The 21,781-nt window shown below is 40.3% G+C and overlaps 1 protein-coding gene across 1 annotated transcript in view; it reads left to right on the top strand.

Moving 5' to 3' along the window:
* Window positions 1-16,822, top strand: part of PPARG (peroxisome proliferator activated receptor gamma) — a 109,862-nt gene extending 93,040 nt beyond the window's left edge. The window contains exons 6-7 of the mRNA XM_038409836.2: window positions 285-735; window positions 15,846-16,822. Coding sequence (XP_038265764.1) covers window positions 285-735; window positions 15,846-16,093 — 699 coding nt within the window. The 3' untranslated portion in view covers window positions 16,094-16,822. The remainder of the gene's footprint in view (window positions 1-284; window positions 736-15,845) is intronic.
* Window positions 16,823-21,781: the final 4,959 nt, after the last annotated feature.

Here is a 21,781-nt window from a genome sequence, read left to right as displayed (position 1 = left end):
CAAAACTCCAGGAAGTGGGTTCCCAGCAAGTGTAGGAAATCTGTGGGAATTACTGGCCCTTTCTGCAAACCGTTTTTAATGCTGGAAGAAAGTTTGCTTCAGTGGATTTATCTGGATTTTAACCCAAAAGCAAAACTACTAAGTATATTGATGTGTATTTACACATCCCAAGCCAACTTTCATGGGTTTCTTAACAATGGTTTATGCCTGTATAGTCTATCAGTAGGATAATGTATGTAGGAAGGACACATGAAACTCAATCCCATTTTTACTTTTATTTTTAGCCATTCGTTATTTACGACATGAACTCCTTAATGATGGGTGAAGATCAGATCAATTGCAAACATGTCACACCCCTGCAGGAGCAGAACAAAGAGGTGGCAATTCGCATCTTCCAGCGGTGTCAGTTTCGCTCAGTGGAGGCAGTGCAGGAGATCACAGAATTTGCCAAAAGCATTCCAGGTTTTGTGAACCTTGATCTGAATGATCAAGTAACTCTCCTGAAATACGGTGTCCACGAGATCATATATACGTTGCTGGCCTCACTGATGAATAAAGATGGAGTTCTCATATCCAATGGACAAGGATTCATGACACGGGAGTTTCTGAAGAGCCTGAGAAAACCTTTTTGTGACTTTATGGAGCCCAAATTTGAGTTTGCTGTGAAGTTCAATGCACTGGAACTAGATGATAGTGACCTGGCAATATTTATAGCTGTCATTATACTCAGTGGAGGTAAGCACTGCCTTATTTAATATGCAATTTTATATAATAGGGTTGCTGCTTTTAACTTCTGTGAAAACAGACAAGGAATCACTACTAAGAGATCAAGACCAGATTGCTTAAATGTAACCTTTGATCAGCTCTCTACTGTCTTGATATTCCTTGCTTTCCTTCAGTCTCAGTCACAAACTGCCAATGCAAATGTGCTGTTGTTACTGATTGAGCTGGACATGCCTGCTGAGTCAGCAGTATTTTTCATCTTAGAAAAATTAAATCAGAATGGTCTTACTTAAAACAGGAAGGGTAGGAATCTTACCAGCAAAACCATTTAAAAGTCACCCTACTGTACTAAGAATTCTTTTTCACCTACAATTAGCTTGTGCAGTCTCTTAATTTTATATTAATAGCTTGGATTCAATAAGAATTTCAAATGAATAAGTACTCAGCATTTGACTCTTAGGAATGTAAGGTTATTTGAATTCAGTCAATGATGTTGACCCACATAGGGTTTTGTACACCTTAAAAAGAAAAATAAATTAATGAGTTACTCAGGAAAGTGAGAGCCTATTAACACTAAGAAAAAAACATGCCCTCATGGTCGGTTCAACCTTTTCTATGCCACTAGGCTAATAGCAATGTCTATGCTTTGTGGACAGAATGGGTACAGAAGTTAAGGGATCAATGTGTGTGCAATATCTTCAACTTTATGCCAGAAAGGACAGTGAATTTTCACTCTTCTTTAGAAGAAGCAATTGGTATCGCCTGCCTTTTTCTAACGCTGTCACATCTCTGGTATTCTGTGGATCAGTTTTCAGGCAGCTGTCCAAAACAGCACTCTTTCCATAGAAAACCAGATACATCAAGCCTACACTGTAGGCCAGAGTCAGCTCTTCTATGCTGCTGCCATTGACTTCAGTGTTACAACTGTAACCCAAATGAGAATTTGGCCCAGCTGGCCTGTATGCTTATTGTCAGTTCTGCACCACAGATGTCATGGCAGACCTGTGCACATTTCTGAATTCAGGTCTTCAACACAGCAAAGCAGAGTGCTTTTTTATTGAATTATCTTTAAACATAAACACCACATGCTAACATACAAAAATCAAACATTTTGTTTGGAGTGTGTTGTTATGTATGATATACCATACATCACGTTTAAATTAATGTAAAATTACTTTCTGGCATTATGTTTCATTCAGGGAAAAATATCACAACATGTTCTATTAGACTAGCTAAATCCACTTCAAACAAGTACAACTTTTCTCAGAAGACCTTTGCTTGAGCAAGATTTTCAAACAAATGGATCCCTGAGGACTTTGAATTAATTCAATAAAGCAGAATATGATATGAGTACATTTTTGGTTGGCTGGGGGGGATGGAATTGTACAATCTTAAAAAGACACTCCAGAAAGTGAGCCAATAAAATCTGAGTTTTTTGATATTACAGAAAAGTTAACAGATGAGAAACAGGCCCTTAAAAGCTCTCCCATTTCTAACTGAAAAAAGGGAACTCGTAATCTGTAGCTGCAAAACTGAGTCTGTTAAATTTCAATGGTGTTTGTTTTGCATTAGAGGAAACAAGTATGAGGTAAGTCATCTTACATTTTGGATCTTAGGAGGATAATAACCCACTAAGAAATTTTAACTTCTGTGAACCAGATTAATCAACCAATAATAATTTTTCTTATATGAATAATCTGAAAACCGAGATTCATGAACCACTTTTTGAATTTAATTAATTAGTTTTAATTAGTTCAGAATCTCATCCAGTCACTTTACATACAAATCCTATAGTTTTCTGAAAACAGATTTCTGAAGGTGATATCCTTCTACCTGCTTTCAGAACTGTTTTAAAATAAGAAAGACGATGTTTTGAAAAAGCTCATCCCTTATCCAAGACAATGACAACTCGCTTCCTACTTAGGGATGTCCTCTAGTCTACAGAGTCAAATTGTACCTATAACAAACTAATGTTTATAATCTGTTCCAGCTGTAGTTTATATTAATATGTTCTGTGGGAGTACATGAAGAACAGTGTTCCTTCTTTGCAGTAGGTAATTTAATACAGACAGGTCTGACGAAATATGGAAGTGAAACCCTGCTCTTTTGCAAAAAGAAAAGGCGTACTTGTGGCACCTTAGAGACTAACAAATTTATTTGAGCATAAGCTGCTGATGTTTCAGTGGAAAGTTAGCCTACCAAAATATTGAAGAATCAGGTGAGTGTCACCTGAAAATTTGAGTTCTAAAACCACTACACCTTTATTCAGAGGCCACTGACTCAAAGAATACTGTAATGTTAAAGCCACCTCAAAAAGTCTTTTGGGTATATGTTGCAATACCACAGAAAGGGGGAAAAAACCTAGTGACTGCTCTCAGAAACTTACAAAAACATTCCAGCCACTTGCTTTTGGGTAAGTGATTCTGTCATAGCCTAGGGAAATAGTGTTGGCTCTACTGTCTCCTTAAGTGGTACCTCTTACACTGTTTAAAGAGAAAAAGAAAGAAAAGGAGAGCTGGAGATAGTTCCAGCTGAAACATTACACAGGAAAAATTTCTGTTTGTGAAATGAAATCATTTGGAATTTATCACAGTTTCTCTAAAACTTATACATTTCTTAAGACTGAAACAGTAGAATTTATGGTCTATTTTACAAGGCAAAATGCCCACATCAAAATGACAGAGAGAAGCGACAAATTAACAATAATGGCAACAAATTAAAAATAATTCCACCTCCATAGTCACCCACTTGAGTTCTAGCTGAGCCATTCAAAGCACAGTGGGCTAGCTCATTCAGTTTCAATCATTTCAGATGTTGCACTGTGCTCATTATTATAATGCTAAACAGCTGTTCTTAATGTGCCATTGTACATTTTGCTTAAAAAGAATACTGAAAATATTTAATTCAGGCAAAAAAAATAAATTACATAAAAAAATGCTGATGAGACAGAGTTGCTGTTCATGGGCAACAGCATAATCCCTATTTCTTAAAAGAGACTTTTTTATCCCATTGTTAGCAATGTAAAATTTTCATCAGAGCATTTTTTTTACTTACTGTAATTTTGAGAAATGCATTCTGGTAAAATGAGATTTAGAAAAATGTTTTCAGAAAAGTTTTTTTTCCTTCCTGTCATTACCTGCATCACATACTCCTAGAGGCAGATCCTCAGCTGCTGTGAATGGTCACAGATCCAGTGAAATCAATGCTGAAGGTTGCCCCCAACCTCTTGCAGGCCATTAAAAATAAGAACTCTAGGATGATAGATGTATTTGCTGTTCTGTGACATCCAAGCAACCCTGGCTTCAATAGGTACATGGTTGTGCTATTTAACAGTAATACTAAATGAGAAACATTCCAAGAAGCTCAACAATATGTTCAAAGGAAGCCCTTGAAACAGGAGATCTGAGAGGGAGCAGCATGTAGACTATTTAAGATTTTCAGCAGTTCCATAGGGAAAAGGACTGTTTCTTAATGTTGTATTTTCTTTCTTTAAAAAAAAAATCATGCAAATAAGCTTGTGAATAGTGCTGTATTGATATCCCTGGAGACCTTGATCTGCAGAACAGCTATGGCACTGGGTATGCAGGCTTCCCCCTATAGTCCTGCCAATGTGCTGCAACACTGACCTAGAAGGGCTACCTTTAGGGGGAGAGAATAGTTCAGGCTTTATATCCATTCAGTCCTTAAAATGGCTATCAACAAGGGTGGATTTAAGACACCTTTTCTCTGGAAAGAGAATTGCAACTATATGCTCATTTCTAAGGCCCTACCAAATTCACAGTCCATTTTGGTACATTTCATGGTCATAGGATTTTAAAAATCGTAAATGTCGTGATTTCAGCTATTTAAATTTGAAATGTCATGGTGTTGTAATTGTAAGGGGTCCTGACCCAAAAAAGAGTTGGGGGTCTGTGCTGCTGCTGGCGGGGATGCTACCTTCAGAGTTGGGCAACTGGAGAGCGGCGGCTGCTGGCCGGGAGCCCAGCTCTGAAGCCAGAGCCGCTGCCAGCAGCAGCACAGAAGTAAGGATGGCATGGTATGGTATTGCTATCCTTGCTTCTGTGCTGCTGCCTGCAGAGCTGGGCCTTCAGTCAGCAGCCGCCATTCTCTGGCCACCCAGCTCTGAAGGCAACAGCGCAGAAGTAAGGGTGGAATGGTATGGTATTTTCACCCTTACTTCTGTGCTGTTGCTGGCGAAGTGCCACCTTCAGAACTAGCTGCCAGTCTCTGGCCACCCAGCTCTGAAGGCAACGGAGAAGTAAGGATGGAAATACCACAGCCTCCTAAAATAACCTTGCAACCCCCCCACAAACCTTTTTTTGGTCAGGACCCCCACTTTGAGAAACGCTGGTCTTCCCTGTGAAATCTGTATAGTATAGAGTAAAAGCACACACAAGACGGTGGGAGACCAGATTTCATGGTCTGTGATGCACTTTTCATGGCCATGAATTTGGTAGAGCCCTACTCATTTCACAGGCAGTCATTATCTTTCAAGTTGGATGGCTGCTTGCTTGGATTCATATCAAAAGAGAAAAGTCCCACATATAAACATTTATGATGAGGAAATGATGCTTGAAAATCTAATATTTTTGCATCAAAATGGAAAGAAATCTCAGTGTTTAATAGGAGGTATCAAAGTAATGCAAGCAGACTGAAAGGGAAATATTAGACTTCAAAAGTGGTCTATTTCATGTCCATTTCTGGATTAATTTGAAAGCACGCTTTTTCTCCGCACTAGCATACCCTCCTTCCTATAAAGTTTGTAATTGACACGATTACTGCAAAAGAGATAAAAGTCTGTTAATGGAGGCTGCAAGGGAACCTCTGAGGGGAAGGCCAAAGGGGAAGAAGGAAAGGGCTTTTTCTATTGTTCCTGGTCCTCTTTTTAAGGGGAGTAAGACTTCTAGCTGTGTACATTAATTTCGATTGGATTGGTAGAAAGGAGTATCTTATTTTACAAACTAGCACAGTAGTGAAGGCAATTCTAAGCCTATCCCCTCCAAACATGTGTAAATCATTGTTTAATTAAGCTAAAGTTAACTGTGTAGAACTTATTCTCCTCTGTGTCTCATTTACTTTTCTGCTGTGGTTTCCTGGTGTTTTTTAGTGTTGCCAAAATACCTGGTAAAGCGCTTGAGGTATCTTTAAAATTCTATAAAGCTGAGTGTGGCTGTGGTATGACATTTCTGTGAACCTTTATTTCACTGGGCAAGATCTCATGTTGGTTGCATATAGAGAGAATGAAAATTTGTTTCGTTAGCTGTTTTTTCCCATTATGTCTGTCTTTTTCTTTGTTCAGGTGTGTTTGAGTTTATAAAATACTTCTCCAAATAGAACTAAAAGAACTATTTTACGTGTGTATGTATATGTATTTATGAGGGTTTATGTGTATATCGTACAGATAGAAATACTTTTACATATGAAGAACTAGAGCATACTAAATTTCCGATTCTACTACGTTGCATCCTAACTGTGAAAAGTATTAAGAGAAGGTGAATTAAAACATTGATACACTGAGGGTCTGATTCAGAAAAACACTAAAGTACATACTTGAGTCCATCCATAACATTAAGTACACAGTGTGCATGGATCAGTGTTCACATCGCACTCCACGTCAACATGCGGGCCAGGGAAGCTCATGATCCAACTGGCAGACCAAATTCAGTAATGAATCCTGGTCACATGCCACCTGCGGCATATTGCGCATCTGCTAAGAAGATTAAGTACATGGTTAAGTGTTTTGCTGAATCAGGCTCTAATTGACCCAACACCCTACCTTGCCCTCTCCCAGCCATCCCCCAACCCCCTCAACAACATAGCACATTGAGCACTAAAATGCCTGCTTAACTAAGTTTTCACATTTACTTTGCTTTAGAATTTGTAGAGAAAAATAATCTTTTAGAGCTTTTCCTGTGGTTTTAGGATTAATGTTGGGGAATTTACCATGCTTACAAAGTATTATATTAAATACAAATAAAGTTAGAACAATGGCTTTTTTTAAAAGCACATATGTGTCTTCAATTTGATTTTTCCTAGTTTACTGATTAAACCAAGCTTTTACTCATTAGCAGTTTAGAACATGTACATCTGGAGTCTATACAGACTCATGCATCAGTAAAATGACAGCTTCTGCATCCCTGGTGATAATGCAAGCCAAAAAGAAGCTAGCTTCACTCTCAGATGCTACACTGAGTTTGTAGGGCTGAATATTGGAGAAAAATTGTTCTTTTGTCTTGAAAACAGATGTATTAAAAGCAGGATCCTTGTGATCTAAATTCCTTGGTTCAGATTGGATCCCTACGCTGTAGTGAGTCTGAGCAGAAGCCTTAACTGACTCTGGGGAGAGAACATACACCAAGAACCTGTCTCTGTGGGGTAAACTGGGATGAAGTATTCTGCTTAGGTAGGAAAGAACAAGGAGTCTGTCAGGGTTGGGGGAAAGACATGTCCAGGAGTGAAAGTAAGGTGGTACGGCCCAGTACAGCATTCCAGTAAAAAGTGGCTGTCTGTACCGGCCCGTACTGCTGACTTTAAAGCGCTGTGCTTAAAGCACTGTCGTGGCAGCGCTTTAACATAGCTGCTCCTTTTGTGCCCCACATTGGCGGCCCTGCCTGGTCCCTGCTGGCAGGGACGCCGACAGTGGGGGGAGCTAAAGGAGCAGCTACTCCAGGGCCGGCGATTTAAATCACTGCTGGAGCCTTGGGCAGCACGGGCGGGCTGGCTGGGGGAGGCTGACCCCCTCAATCCCACTCCTTCCACCCGAGACCCTGCCCCTTCCTGGTGGAGGAAGCTGCCCTACCACACCATACTGGTAAGAGAAATTTTACTTTCACCCCCGTACATGTCTCAGGAGAAGGGATGCTAGAAGTTTTGGAGAATGTAAGCCATCTTTAATCTTAATTCACTCGTGCTTATAAATTTAGCAAATTTGTTCAGGAAGTCTCTGAGACAGAATAAATAGGGAATCTACCGGGTCATTTTTGCATAGTCATTCCTCTGACTATAGATGATGCCAAGCTAGGGTTGCCAACCCTCCAGAATTGTCCTGCAGTTTCCAGGAATTAAAAATTACTCTTTAATTAAAGATTATGTCATTTGATGAAACTTACAGGAATATGTCCAACCAAAACTGACAACCCTCGTCCAAGCAGTAAGTCTGGTTTCAGATCCCAACTCCACCACTTAATAGCCCACAAATTTGGAAGAATGTTTGGATATGGGAATTTTGTCTGTCCAGCTGTAAAAAGGTCTAGCTACAAAGTTTGGACCCAGATCCAGACTCTGTCAGTCTGAGTGCATTCAGACCAAGGATTTTGGTTCAGGCCTATCTCTGCTTCTCACTTATCGGGTCTCCTACTGTATGTTTTGGAGCAGTTCATGAGCCCTGAGTAGCTGTTCTTTGTTAACTGTTATATTAAATCATTTGACCACAATATAAAAAATTTGAGGTTTCATCACTGAATACTACCAAGGATTTTAGCATTGACCGTTATAAAAATTACCCTTGTAGTAATCATGTCAGAACAAGGAAATACTTCCTAATCAAACCAGCAACTGCAGATAACTACTGTGGGCTTTGAACTAAAAACCTGAGGAGTGCACTGCATGTTACAGACTGGAGAGTAAAACCCAAACTGCTGAGTCATATCTACCTCTGCAGCAGAAATAGCACTAGAAAAAAAGTGTTTAATCAGCCATTATGTCTCTTCATGTATTTTATCATATTATGATTTCAGAATGTCTATTTAAACTCCAAATGACCTTGACTAATGGTTGTTGCAGGCATAAAAATGTAATGTAATTTTGCATGCTAGCATAAAACATAAAGACATGCAGATGGACGTTTTGTAAGTGAGAAATAACAAAAAATATAGTTAATTTTAAGGACATTCAAGCCTGAAAGAGGCTTCCTAATATGTAAAACTTATTTTTTCACTTGAAAAAGTAAAGTATCACTTTAGACAGATACAGACAGGTAATTTAGACCCAAAATTTGGGGGTTGTTTTGAAAAAAAATACACCTCAAATCTCAGAACAATTTTAATTAACTTTTTTTTCAATAATTGAAGACAGTTTATTTGGATTTAAACATTGTCCTGCAGTGTTTCCAAACCAAATGACATAGTCTTGTACTAAAGGATGAGAACCAGAAAGCAAAATTAACCAATAATAAACAAAAAGTGAAATAGTCTAGTTTGCTTCCATTGTCCAAGCCAGGCAAAAGAAAGGTAATTAGCAATGAGTACAACTGGTGAAAAGTAAATTAGATTTTTAAAATACTTTCAGTTTTAATAACCTGAAATGACCTTTGTAATATAGATGAAGAAATAGTCTTAAAAATTATGATGGTTACCTAAGTTCCCTCTAAGCTGCGCAGTCGGGCAGCTGGCTATTAAGTGTTGTGCAGGTGCTCAGGGCAAGATGCCTCTCCCCGAACCCCAGACCTGCTGCAGCACCCCGTCCCAGCCAGACCCAGCCCAGTGCCGAACCTGCCGCGGCCAGGGGACAGGCGCTCCTCCCCAGGCCCTCTCCAGCCCAGCCCCAGACCTGCCGCAGCCAGTGGACAGGTGCCCCAAACCCAGCCCAGCCCCTGACCTGCTGTGGCCAGGGGACAGACGCCCCTCCCCCAACCCCAGTCCAGCCTCAGACCTGCCACAGCCAGGGGACAGGCGCCCTTGCCCTGACCCAGCACAGTCCTGGCCGGGGAACAGGTGGCCCTCCTCCAGCCCGAAGCTAGACCTGCCCTGGCCGGGAGACAGAAGCCTGTCCCCCCAGCCCAGGTGCTGCTGCGGAGAGAGAGAGCTGAAGGGGAGTCCTCTCTCCCCACTGTAGCCCCAGGGAGCCACACTGCACCATAAACCCCTCATCCCCAGCCCTCCCAGAGCCTCCACCCCCGCACCCCAAACCTTTGCCCCAGCCCTGAACCCATCATCCCCAGCACCACACCAGAGCCCAAACCACCAGCCATAGCCCTCACAGTCCACACCCCAACCCTGAGTCCCCATCCCTGGCCCCACTCCAGATCCTGCACCTCCAGCCAGAGGCTTCACACACACCCCCACTCCCCAGTCCTGAGCCCCCTCCCACACTCTGAACCCCTCAGCCCCACCCCACCATATGAATTTTGTTATGTGCACCAATATGGAGGTGGCGTGATCTCTATATCGATGCACATAACAAAATTAATTCCACACATGGGTGTAAAAAATTAGAGGAAACACTAATGGTTACCAGGATGATAGCTCTTTAATAACTCTTCCATAGCACTGCACTTTGTGCTTGCAGGGAATGGACTCAATGCGCTCTGTTCTCCAGTAACATTGACAGTTACACCATCCTCCCACTCACATAAGCTTAAAGATAATATCCTATTTCACCGCTCTCTCATCCTGATCTTCTCTCACCTTAACAATTGCCACCTATTCATCCTTGGCCCCCCTTCACCTCCTTTCTTTCTGCTATGGTCTATGAAAATGCTGTGGCTAGTACTGATCCACCTCTCCCACTGCTTAGTCTATCCTCTCTTCAAGTCTATATGCTGGCTTCATCTCACTTGCCATGTCAATGTTGTCCCTGCCCATATCTTTGCTTCTTATTTCTATCTATTCCCCTCTAACTATCTATGCCTGAGTGGCATAAGTGCCAGCGTGCACAGCATTATGTTGGCGGGAGACGCTCTCCAACTGACACAGCTACCACCACTCTTTGAGCTGGTTTTAGTATTTCAGTGGGAGAGTTCTCTCCCATAGGCATAACGCAGCTACACAAGTACTCTTACAGCAGCACAGCTGTATCTGTACAGCGGTGCCACTGTAAGCATGTACGTGTAGGCCTGGCCTTAGTTTGTACTGACATTCCAAGTGGTTTTTATGTAGCCTGTTGTAAAACTAGGCAAATACTTAGATGAGTTGATGTACCCCTGGAAGACCTCTGCGTACCCCTAGGGGTACCCATATCTCTGGTTCAGAACCACTGATCTATGCTCTTCCCAAGGCACCCAACTAAAGACTCCATATGTATTTCCCACTCTTATATCTTCTTCCGTAGTGCCACCTCTGCCTAGAGCTCTCTCTCTTTGTGCCCTGAATGACCTCCCTTCCCATACTAATCCCTACCCAAAAAACACATCTTCTTCTACGTCAGTGAGCGTGGTTAACTTCAAGCTGTGCAAGTAAAGCTTGCAGCTTCAACCCAAGTGTCTCATAGGTTTGAACAGTATTGTCATGTGTCTGATCTAAATAAGCTTCTTGCGACAGAGATGGTGTCATCCTCTGTTTGTAGAGGAGCATAGCACACAAAATAATGGCTCATATCCTGAAGTCCTTACTCAGGCAAAATCTGTATTGCCTTCAATAGGACTTTTCCTTCCTTGGGATCTGGCTTATTGAAAAATAACATTTTATGATCCAATAGGCCTTTGCCATCTCCAGTTTCACTGATCCTAGTTCCAGTGCTTCATTATAAAGCCATTAGGCTGGGTTTTATAAAGGAGCCTAAGAAAGTCAGGCACTTAACTCCCACTGAACTTCAGTGGAATTTGAATGCCGAATTCACTTAGACTCCTTTGTAAATCCCAGCCTAGATGCTGACATTCTGAGTTTGCTTCAGAGGTCCTGCAAGTCAGATTTGGAGATCATGAGATTTGCCTTGATTTGGGTTTTACATCTGAAAATCTCACACCTTGATAATTCCCAGCATTAAGAGAGATGGGGAAAATGGAGGCTAATCCCAAGGGAAATAGAAGCTATGGTCTTCATGCTTGTTTGACTTGTATTTCACTGTGCACTGAGTCAAATCTAGCTGGTTCAGTGTTCCTCTTCAGCAAGGCAGTGAAATTTAAAGCTATAGTATCCCAAAAGACAAAATTATTAACAGCTTAGAAATATCTAGTTGGGAGGTTTATGAAGGATTAATATGAACAATGTATATTATGCCAACTTTAATGTACCCAGGTAGTCTGAAAATAAGTCTTGATAATTTATCCAAAGTCTGGTAGGTAGTTTTAAAAATAAGTCTTTATGATATTTCCAAAGTCCTCTAGGAAAATAATAAGAAGGTATTGTTCATTTTCTATTTGCAGATATTTACACTACAAGATATTTTTGGTTATAAAAGTCTAATATTGCCAGTAAACTGGTATTTGTTTATAAAATATGTTTAAATAAGTGACCTCTGCCAGCCAAGCATAGGTTAATAATTAAATCAGGATTTATAGTTTTGCAACAAAGGAAGACATTCTTTAAAAATGTACTAAAAGATTTGGGATAATGATTTCTGGAAAAAGATTATTATTGTGTGTAGTACACTGAGTGAAGAGGAATAGCTAGTTTCTAGAACATCCATGCCGATAAATCCTCACTTTCCTCTACATAACACATATTTTTTCCTCAGTTTAAGTAATGATTTCCTCTCTTTATGATTTTATAATTGCTCTGTTCAATATATACTTGTAAATGCTAAAAATGAGTTTGAGACAAAACCCCAAATCCAAGTGCCCCTGAATTTCAAAGCTCAGATTTTGATCTGCAGCTGCATCATACTCAGATTCTGTTTGAGAAGAACTGGGATGACACATTAAACACTGCTCTTATATAGGAGAGATCGTTGCATTATGATGAAAATTGCTTTCTCCTTTCCATATCCATATCCACCAAAATAACAAGCCACTAGTTTTGGTAACTAAATCTGAAGTTGTTCTGCAGAGCAGTAACCATAGGACTACTAATCTAGCCCTTTATAACGTCCAGACCTGATTCTCCAGTGGACTAAGGTCCTTTTAGGTCACCCTGGTAAAATAAAAGGGGCAAAGATGACCCCTTGACTCTATGCACTGTAAAGAGAATCTCCCCATCTGGCATAGAGCTGGTTTAAGACATATACATTGACCCTGCTCCCAGATGACAGGCCAGAGGCAAAGAGGAAATGGAGCCAGAGTACAGTGCACTCCAACTATTTTCTGCTTCCTAGGGCCTATAGTTTCTTTGTTTGTCTGCACTTGGCATTTCTAACCATTGGTGTAGCTGTAACTGCCCTGGTGTAAACCCCTAATGTAGACACATTACATCTGTGTAAACCACAGTATATGCCAAGGGTCGGCAACCTTTTAGAAGTGGTGTGCCAAGTCTTCATTTATTCACTTTAATTTAAGGTTTCATGTGCCAATACTACATTTTAACATTTTTTAGAAAGTCCCTCTCTATAAGTCTATCTATTATATAACTAAACTATCATTGTATGTAAACAAGGTTTTCAAAATGTTTAAGAAGCTTCATTTAAAATTAAATTAAAATGCTGATCTTACACCATGGGCCCGCTCAGTCCACTGCCGGCCTGGGGTTCTGTTTACCTAGGCCGGCAGCGGGCTGAGCGGGGTCTGCAGCTGAGACCCTGGCTGGCAAAAGGGCGGCAGCCAGAACCCCAGACCGGCAGCGGGCTGAGCAGGGCCAGCGGCCGGGACCCCAGACCAACAGTGGGCTGAGCGGCTCAGCCTGCTGCCGGTCTGGGGTTCTGTCCGCTGGCTCCTGCCAGCCAGGGTCCCGGCTGCCAGCCCCGCTCAGCCCGCTGCCAGTCTGGGGTCCCGGACCTGTCCACATAGAGTAGGTACCTACTTTCTCCCTGGTTCTGGCCCATTCTCTTCCTCTCTCTGCAGTGAGATGAGGGTGAGAGTGCACTGAGAACAGGGCTGGGGGTGAAGGAGCAGGTTGGGGGTTGGGGTGCAGGTATGTGTTGGGAGTGCAGGAGTCAGGGCTGGGGGTGTGTGAGGAGGGTGCAGGAGTCAGGGCAGGAGGTTGGGTATGTGTGGGGGGTGCCGGAGTCAGGGTTGGGGTTGTTGGGGGGGTGCAGGGGTCAGGGCATGGAGCTGGGGTGTGTGGGGGTGCAGGGGTGAGGACAGAGGGCTGTGTGTGTGTGAGGGAGGTGCGGGGTCAGGGCAAAGGGCTGAGGATGTGGGCTGGGGTTGTGGGGCTGCTCCCAGCCCCCTGCCCTGAATGGCTCACGGCAGGAGGCTGGAGGGGATATGCCGATTCCACCCCCTTCCCCAAGGTCCTCGGAGCGGAGAGCATGCTGCGGCTCCACTTTTCCCTCTCCCCCTCCATAGCAAGAGCTGTCAGCTGATCGGCCGCAGGGAGGGAGAGGAGGAGGGGCAGGAACCCTGCACGCTGGGGGAAGAGGCCAGGGGAGGGGAAAGCTTGCCTCCCATGCAAGGAGAGAGTGGTGGGCGGAGAAGAGTGGGCCGGGCCAGGTAGGATTTTTAATTGCACACTGCTGTCCCGGGCAGACAGCAGCATGCCATTAAAAATTGGCACACGTGCCATAGGTTGCCGACCCCTGGTATATGCTATGCTTCTTACCCTGGGTTCAGATTGCACCATTACAAGTGGAGTTTCATAGCAGCGTGATGCATCTCTTGTAAGGGTTTGCACTGGGGGAAGCTACATCAGTTGAAGTTTCACTGGTGGCTAAAAACTGCAGTCTAGACAAGGCCTAAAATATGGCAACATTGTAAAAGCAAAGTGAAAATGAAGTGAGATTCCTGAAAGGCTAGTGCTGAGTTAATCTGGTGACTGGAGAAGAGGTATTTCATCTATCAACCCCAACTTCTGCCAGGCAATAATACCACCTAGTACTTTTCATCAGTAGTGCTTTATAAAGGAGGTAAGCATCATTATCCCCATTTTACAGATGGGGAGATTGACACAGAACAGTGACATAACTTGCCCAAGATTACCCTATAGGCCAGTGGCCAAGCTGGGAATAGAATCAAGGTCTAATTGCTATAGTTGGTTACATATAGCAATCGAAGCAGTAACAAGTCATTGACAATCATTATCAAATGTGACATTTAGTGCAATTACAACAGTTCGGCCATGACCTTAATTTCTGTGGCCATAGAATCAAATTTTTTATTACATGAAGGCCATGAGTCAGCTTAAATAATAATGGCCCCCACCTAATAAAAAGAGTTGGAGGAGGGAGGCGTTAGCAGAACAAATGTTGCTATTAAAGATTTAATCTTTCTGTCAAATGGTTTCACGTGAAATAAGAGATCTAAGCAAAGCTATTTTTAAAGAACAAGATAACGGTGAGTCTGAAAGCAGCATTGCACCACAATGGAATGCTATTACTAAATAAAAAATCATGTATTCAAGTATTTCAGCCCAGACGGACACGGCATATTGGAAGGGAAAAGCGAAAATTGGTCTCAGTATTAAAAGCCTGAAACAAAAAGAAGGGCCAGATTCTCCAGTTCCATGTGGTTCCTTTGCATAGCTCATGTGCTGAAAGGGTTCGAATTCTGGTTGTAAATGTCTAAAACAGAATTCCCCTCATCTAGGAAAACTCTCTGCTATCATGAATCCAGTACAGGCAGCTCAGCACCAGCCCCCCCACCATCTCTAAGGAAGCAGTGTCACTGATGCAACAATCCTCCATTGGCATAAGGTTCCTGAGATCGCCTCTAACTGATGCTGGGGCACAACCAGGGAACCATAAACAGCTCTCTGAAAGCCAAGTGGAGTATGGACTTGGGGGAGAAGTAAGCACAAAATCTTTAAGTCCAGCAAGTTAGAATTATGAAGACACTGTGGCCCAAAATCTGTGGCCCTCAGTCATATCTCCCAGTGAAGTCACATTTGTGGCTTGACTAGTTTGCTTTTTCAGCACCCATCCAAGTTTTTATATTACCCTCATCATCATAGGAAGAATCATTTGCAGATTATAAAGAGGTATCAAGCACTAGTAGATCCAGTTATCTGTATGTTGATGTCCATTGATGAATTACCTAGTGAAGGCTTTGATGTCCTTAAAGTGTATCTTATTTACTTACTCTTCCTTCAACAAGGGAATCTGGTGTAGACTATGCATTGCAGTGTATTACATAGATACCTCTATATCTGTAACTAACCAATGCTTGTACCATTTCTAAGACTATTTTTCCTTGTGAATGCTCTAATAAAAGTCTGGGTCTGTTAAAAAAAACGTAGGAAATCATCAAACAGCATTCAAAAAGTGCCACTTTTAGATAATGTGTAGGAGAAACCTTTGAGAAAGCAAATGACTGAGGTGTTCTTCTCCAAACCAAAGTTACTATTTTATTCACTAGTTCCTTCCCTTATTTTTCCTAGATCGTCCCGGTTTGTTGAATGTGAAACCCATTGAAGATATACAAGACAATTTGCTGCAAGCTTTGGAGCTCCAACTAAAGTTGAATCACCCAGAATCATCACAGCTGTTTGCAAAGTTGCTTCAGAAAATGACGGACCTCAGACAGATTGTAACAGAACATGTGCAGCTGTTGCAAATAATAAAGAAAACGGAGACAGATATGAGTCTTCATCCACTCCTACAAGAAATCTACAAAGACTTGTATTAATGACCACAAAAATTCTAATCTGCTGACATAATGTACGTTCTTCAAATTGCACTATTTCTTTGAGGGAAAACATTACATACCTAAGAAATTACTGTGAAATACCATTTAAAAAAAGAGAGAAAGCTTTAGTATAGTAGATGTATTTTATGCATATTGTTTATAAAGACACATTTACAATTTACTTTTAATATTAAAAATGTCTATATCATGAAATTGTTGGCAGTATTTTCACAATTTTTAACTATTTCTTAAACAAAATTGCTTGTCCAATATGTTTAAAACTTCATTGAAGTTGGCTAACAGTGCAGTTAAATTTTCAATTTAAAAATAAAAGTCTTCTTCCTCAAACATGTCTAGAGGAAATCCAAGATCCTACATCTGGTTCTATAAGAGAAACTCAAAAATTAGCAACAAAAACAATGATTGAATCTCAGGTTATTGGAATTCTTCATGAGAACTCAAAAGACTAGAGTTTTACCTACTTGGCCTGATTACATCTGGACCCACTTTAAGACTCTTTTACACTGCCATCTCCAAATGTAAGTGACATCAGGAAACCATTGGCTGTTTACATTTTTAGGAACAAGAAGCCTTTTTAGTTAACTTAGTCCAAGAGCAGTCTATGCTATGCAACTGGCTGAGACATATTTCACATTATGCACCACCATCAAGCTGCATATTCAGCTCAAAGTGCTATGTAAAATAGAAATAAAGTGACTTTTATGAACATCAAGCAGGGTTTGGATTTGTTCTTCAAGTCATAAACCCACAATATAATCTCCTTCTGTGTTAGTTTGTCTTTCAGATGTCAGTATTTCTCCTTGGGAACATGAAAGTTTTGTTCATCACTCATTCATTTTGTTGTGTGTTGTCCCCAACATGTTAGGTAAGAATACACTGAGGACCAAATTCAGAGGCTAGTTTGATTGAATCTAAGGGAAGCTGAAGTAACTTGCACCTTCTTTTAGTACTCTCAGCATTGAATTCACACTCCCTTTGAGTCAGATCCAGGAATCAACATACACCCTTAGTGCCATCTGTGACATTGGTCTACTGAGGGAGTCTAGTTGATATAAGTCACACTGAGGGGCCAAAAGAAACCGATGTTGCAGAAAGAGCAACTAACAGGAAGGCATATGGTAAAATAGGGAGTTGACACCAAGTGAGAATCCCTTGTTTTTATTTATATATCACAAAGTATGCCTTAAAACTTAGTGAGCCAAGTGCAGAGGTGATGTGTAAGTGGACCAGGAGGGGGAATAAGTTTGTGTGCAAGTCTTCAGAATCTAGGCCAGATCTGTAGTTATGGGCAAATTTATTAATATCATGACTGTTCATGTTATGGGAATGAATAATCCAACAAAAAGGAAAAGAGTATTCTGCATGCTGACAAAGAATTTTCTGAGTATAATCTATTTATAGGAAACACACTTGAAGAAAAAATATGATAAACACATGAATACATCTTGGACTCAGCTACCATCTCTCTCTCCAGGGCCAATCTAATAAAAGAGCAGGGTAGCAATACTTTTTGCTAAACGCTTCTCTTTCATTGTTTCAATACAATATATAAATATAGAGGGCAGATATATTTTAATTCAGAGGTTCTTGAAAAGTAAACTTCTCACCTTGCCCAAGGCATATGGTCCCAATCACAGGCAAGCTTTTTTTAAATCAGTTTTTTAGTGACTTGGGAAGTTTTATGGAAGGGGATATAATTCTAGGAGGGATTTCAACAAGGTGCTTAATTCCATTTTGGATCAATTGTATGTACACAGAGGTATTAGGGAGGAGCAAGTGCAAATTTGTTGCATCACTTAGAAAATGAGGATCTGGGGGATGTCTGATGGGAAATGAATCTGGATGTCAGGGACTATACATATTATTCTGCTACTCGTGGATCTTATTCCAGAATTGATATGATTTTCATTTCTATAGTTTTGGCTAATATGGTCAAAAAAACTAATCTGGGAGTTATAACTTGGTTGGATCATTCCGCTGCAAAATTGGGACTCAGAAGAAAAACAAAGGGCCTGGTGGTTGAATAGAGCTTTGTTGTATCATCCTCTTATAACTGTAAACTGGAAGAAAAAAACAGTACAGTATAGAATAAAATGATATGAGGGTTCTCTGAGATGCTGGAAAAGCAGTAGAGAAGGGAATACCTATACATAAAACATCATACATCAAAAAAGATGAGAGCTCTTGAAGAAGATACTTTAGTTAAATAACTTTCTTTTCTAGAAGGAGACATAAATCTATAGGATCTTAAAAAGTGTATAAGAAAATAATTGAAATTAGAGGGAAGATTAAACTGTTACAAACAGGTATGGCTAAGCAAACATTTAGTAATATTAAACAAAAATATTATGAAAAGGACAATAAAGCTGATAGGCTTTTAGCAAGAGAGTTAACACAGAACCAGGATACATCAGCCATCCTTCTGATTAGAAATAAAAAGGGATATTTAGTAACTGGCATCAGACAGATTTCTGAAATGTTTGCTAACTTTTTTCTATACTTTGTATACTTCAGAACATCCAAATCCTGAATTTATAAATAGATATTTGAGAAGTATAAAAATCCTCAGGTCTCAGAGGATGATGTGGCAGATCTTGATAGGAAAAGTACTGCAGAGGAAGCTGAAGATGTAGTTAAGAATTTAAAATCCAAGAAATCTCCAGGTCCCACAGGTTTTCTGGGGAGTATTATAGAGCTCTGAACAAGTGTTGGTCCATATTTTAAGTGAATTGTTTCAAGGCATATTACAGAGGAATGAGATTCCAGATTCATTAAAAGAAGCAAAAATTGTAATCATTCTGAAAGAAAGAAAAGATGTTATCAATTGTGCATCATACATACCTATTTCTTTAATTAATGTGAATTCTAAAATTTAAGCCAAGGTGCTAGCAAACAGATTAAGTGTCATCTTGCACAAATATGTTCACCCGGACCAATCTGGATTCACTGTTTGCAGGCATCTATCTGATAATATCAGAAGAACTCTGAATTAGATCTACAATGTTAATTCTAGCAATTCTTCCTCTGTACTGCTTTCTTTGGATACTGAGAAAGCCTTTGACTAGCTGGAGTGGGAGTACCTCAGAGAGATTTTGGAAAGGTTTGGTTTTGAAAATCAGTTTTTATAGGGGCATATTGGTCCTCTATACTCATCCTTGAGCATCTGTTTTGGTTAATAGTCATCAATCCCCTCCTTTTAATTTGTCTAGGAGCATGAGATAGGGTTTCCGTTATTCCCCCTGCTGTTTGCTTTGGCAATGAAACCATTTACAATAAAGGTGACCTTGGTAAAGGTCATCAAAATGTCTTATGGATTAGAACACAAATAGCTTTGTGTGCTGACAATGTCTTATTATACTTGCAGGATCCAGAAGACTTATTTAAAATTATAAAACAGTTGATTTTAGAATTTTGGCAGGTATCAGGTTTGCAAATAAATTACGATAAATCTGAAATTTTAAGAACTAATATTCCTGAAAGGGTCAAAACAACCTGTTGTCAGCTACATAAATTTAAATGGGTAAAGGAATCTTTAAAATATTTAGGAATAAGTATTGTGGAGAAACAAATCTTTTTAAGGCAAATTACCCTCCAATGTGGAGTAAAATAATAAAAATATGAATGGAACAAATATTAAAATTTCTTGGTGAGGTACGGTAGCCTTGGAAAAGATAAATGTCCTTCTAAAATTGTTGTTTTTGTTTCAGTGCAATCCTATTGGTATGGCTGACATGGCATTAAAAACATGGCAGGATGAGCTATTAAAATTCATATGGAAAACATAAAAAACAAAGGGTGAGTTCTAAACTTCTGCATAAGCCTATAAAAGCAGGGTGGATTAATTTTCCCTAATTACGTTTATTACTATTATTATTATAATTTTATTTTATCATGCATCACAATTAAAATATGTGATCAAGTGGGTTAAAAACAGACCATACAAACACTCGGTAAAACTCAAACAAGACTGTAGCCCAAATTTAGCTATTCATAGTAATTGTTGGGTTAAAAAGAAATTTACGTCAGCAAAATCATTCATCCAGATCATCTTAGCAGCTTTGGACAAATTTTCCCATTGATGAGGCCCTCTCCCTTAGCTACTTTCATTAATAATCAGAATTTTATCCCTAGGAATTATCAACGTGACTATTCATTCTGGGTAAGAACTGAGATTACTCAATTTGGACAGCTGTTCCTGGTTTCGGATTTGAATCATACCAAGATACACCGGAACCTCACTAGAAAGCAGGATTTGGGATCCACGTGCGGTACCGCATTAACGCGGGGACCGCGTTATAGCGGGGACTGCGTTAAAATGAATTGCAATTAAATTCAATTTGGGATCCATGCAAATGCAATTCAATTTGGGATCCATGGCCGCAACCGCATTATATGTGAATTCGCACTATATAGACGCACGTTCTAGCGAGGGTCCGTTGTATATGTAATAATGTAAATAATTTCAAGATCCTATATTTTCAGTATTTACAAGTCGAACATTGTATTGTGAAATCTGAATATACTTCTAACCACATTTGAGGAGTTGACCCAGGAGTAAGCTGGAACAACTTCTAAGGGCTTGTCTTCACTACAAGGGTAAATTGACCTAAGTTATGCTACTCCAGCATGTGAATAACGTAGCTGGAGTCAACATAGCTTAGGTCGACTTACCCCAGTGTCTTCACTGTGCAGCATCATTGCTGGTTGACTCTTTTTGGAGAGCTGGATTACTGGGGTCGACTGGAGAGCACTCTTCACTAGACCCGCTAAATCGATTCCTGCTGCATCAATTGCAGCAGCATCAATCTCTCCATAGTGACGACCAGCCCTGACATATATATAATTTTGATTGACAAAGGATGTTGCTAAGAAAACAACCCAGATGAAAAGATGGGAGAGGGATCTGGATAAAGAAATTAATCTAGATGAGTGAATCTCTGTAAGGGGAAGGGAATATACATCTTCAATTTTTATAGTTCATATATAATTTTTTTTGTAAATTATAAATTACTTTATAAATAGCTTTGACTCCAGTTAAGATCCATATTTTTGCTAGTATGGAGGTGCTCTGTTGGAGAGGTTGCAGGGAAAGGGGTCATACTTGTATATGAGGTGTTTGAGTCCAAGGAATTAAGACAGTTTTGGGAGAAAATTATGAGAGTCATCTTATGAAAAATGCTGACTTCTTAAAGATCACCAGACCTGCTTATTTAATGCTCCAGTAAAGGATCTGCATTTTAAATAGAACATTTAGAATAGAAATACATTTCTTTTTTTATTGTTAGCAGCTAGATTATGTATTGCACATTACTGGGAAAATGTGACCCCTCCTCCTATGGAACTGTGGTATAGTAAAATACAGATTGCTCATTTAAGGGAAAAGCTTTTGCACCAAATACATGAGTAATTCTCAAACTTTTATACTGGTGACCCTTTTCACATAACAAGCCTCTGAGTGCGACCCTCCCCCTTATAAATTAAAACCACTTTTTTATATATTTAACACAATTATAAATGCTGGAGGCAAAGCGGGGTTTAGAATGGAGGCTGACAGCTCACGACCCCCCATGTAAGAACATAAGAATGGCCCTACTCGGCCAGACCAAAGGTCCATCTATCCCAGTATCCTGTCATAGAATCATAGAATCATAGAATATCAGGGTTGGA

The sequence above is a fragment of the Dermochelys coriacea genome, chromosome 7 (assembly GCF_009764565.3).
Source record: "Dermochelys coriacea isolate rDerCor1 chromosome 7, rDerCor1.pri.v4, whole genome shotgun sequence".
Classification (NCBI taxonomy): Eukaryota; Metazoa; Chordata; order Testudines; family Dermochelyidae; genus Dermochelys; species Dermochelys coriacea.
The sequence above is the reverse complement of the archived record's forward strand: the minus strand, read 5'-3'. Positions and strand labels throughout refer to the sequence as shown.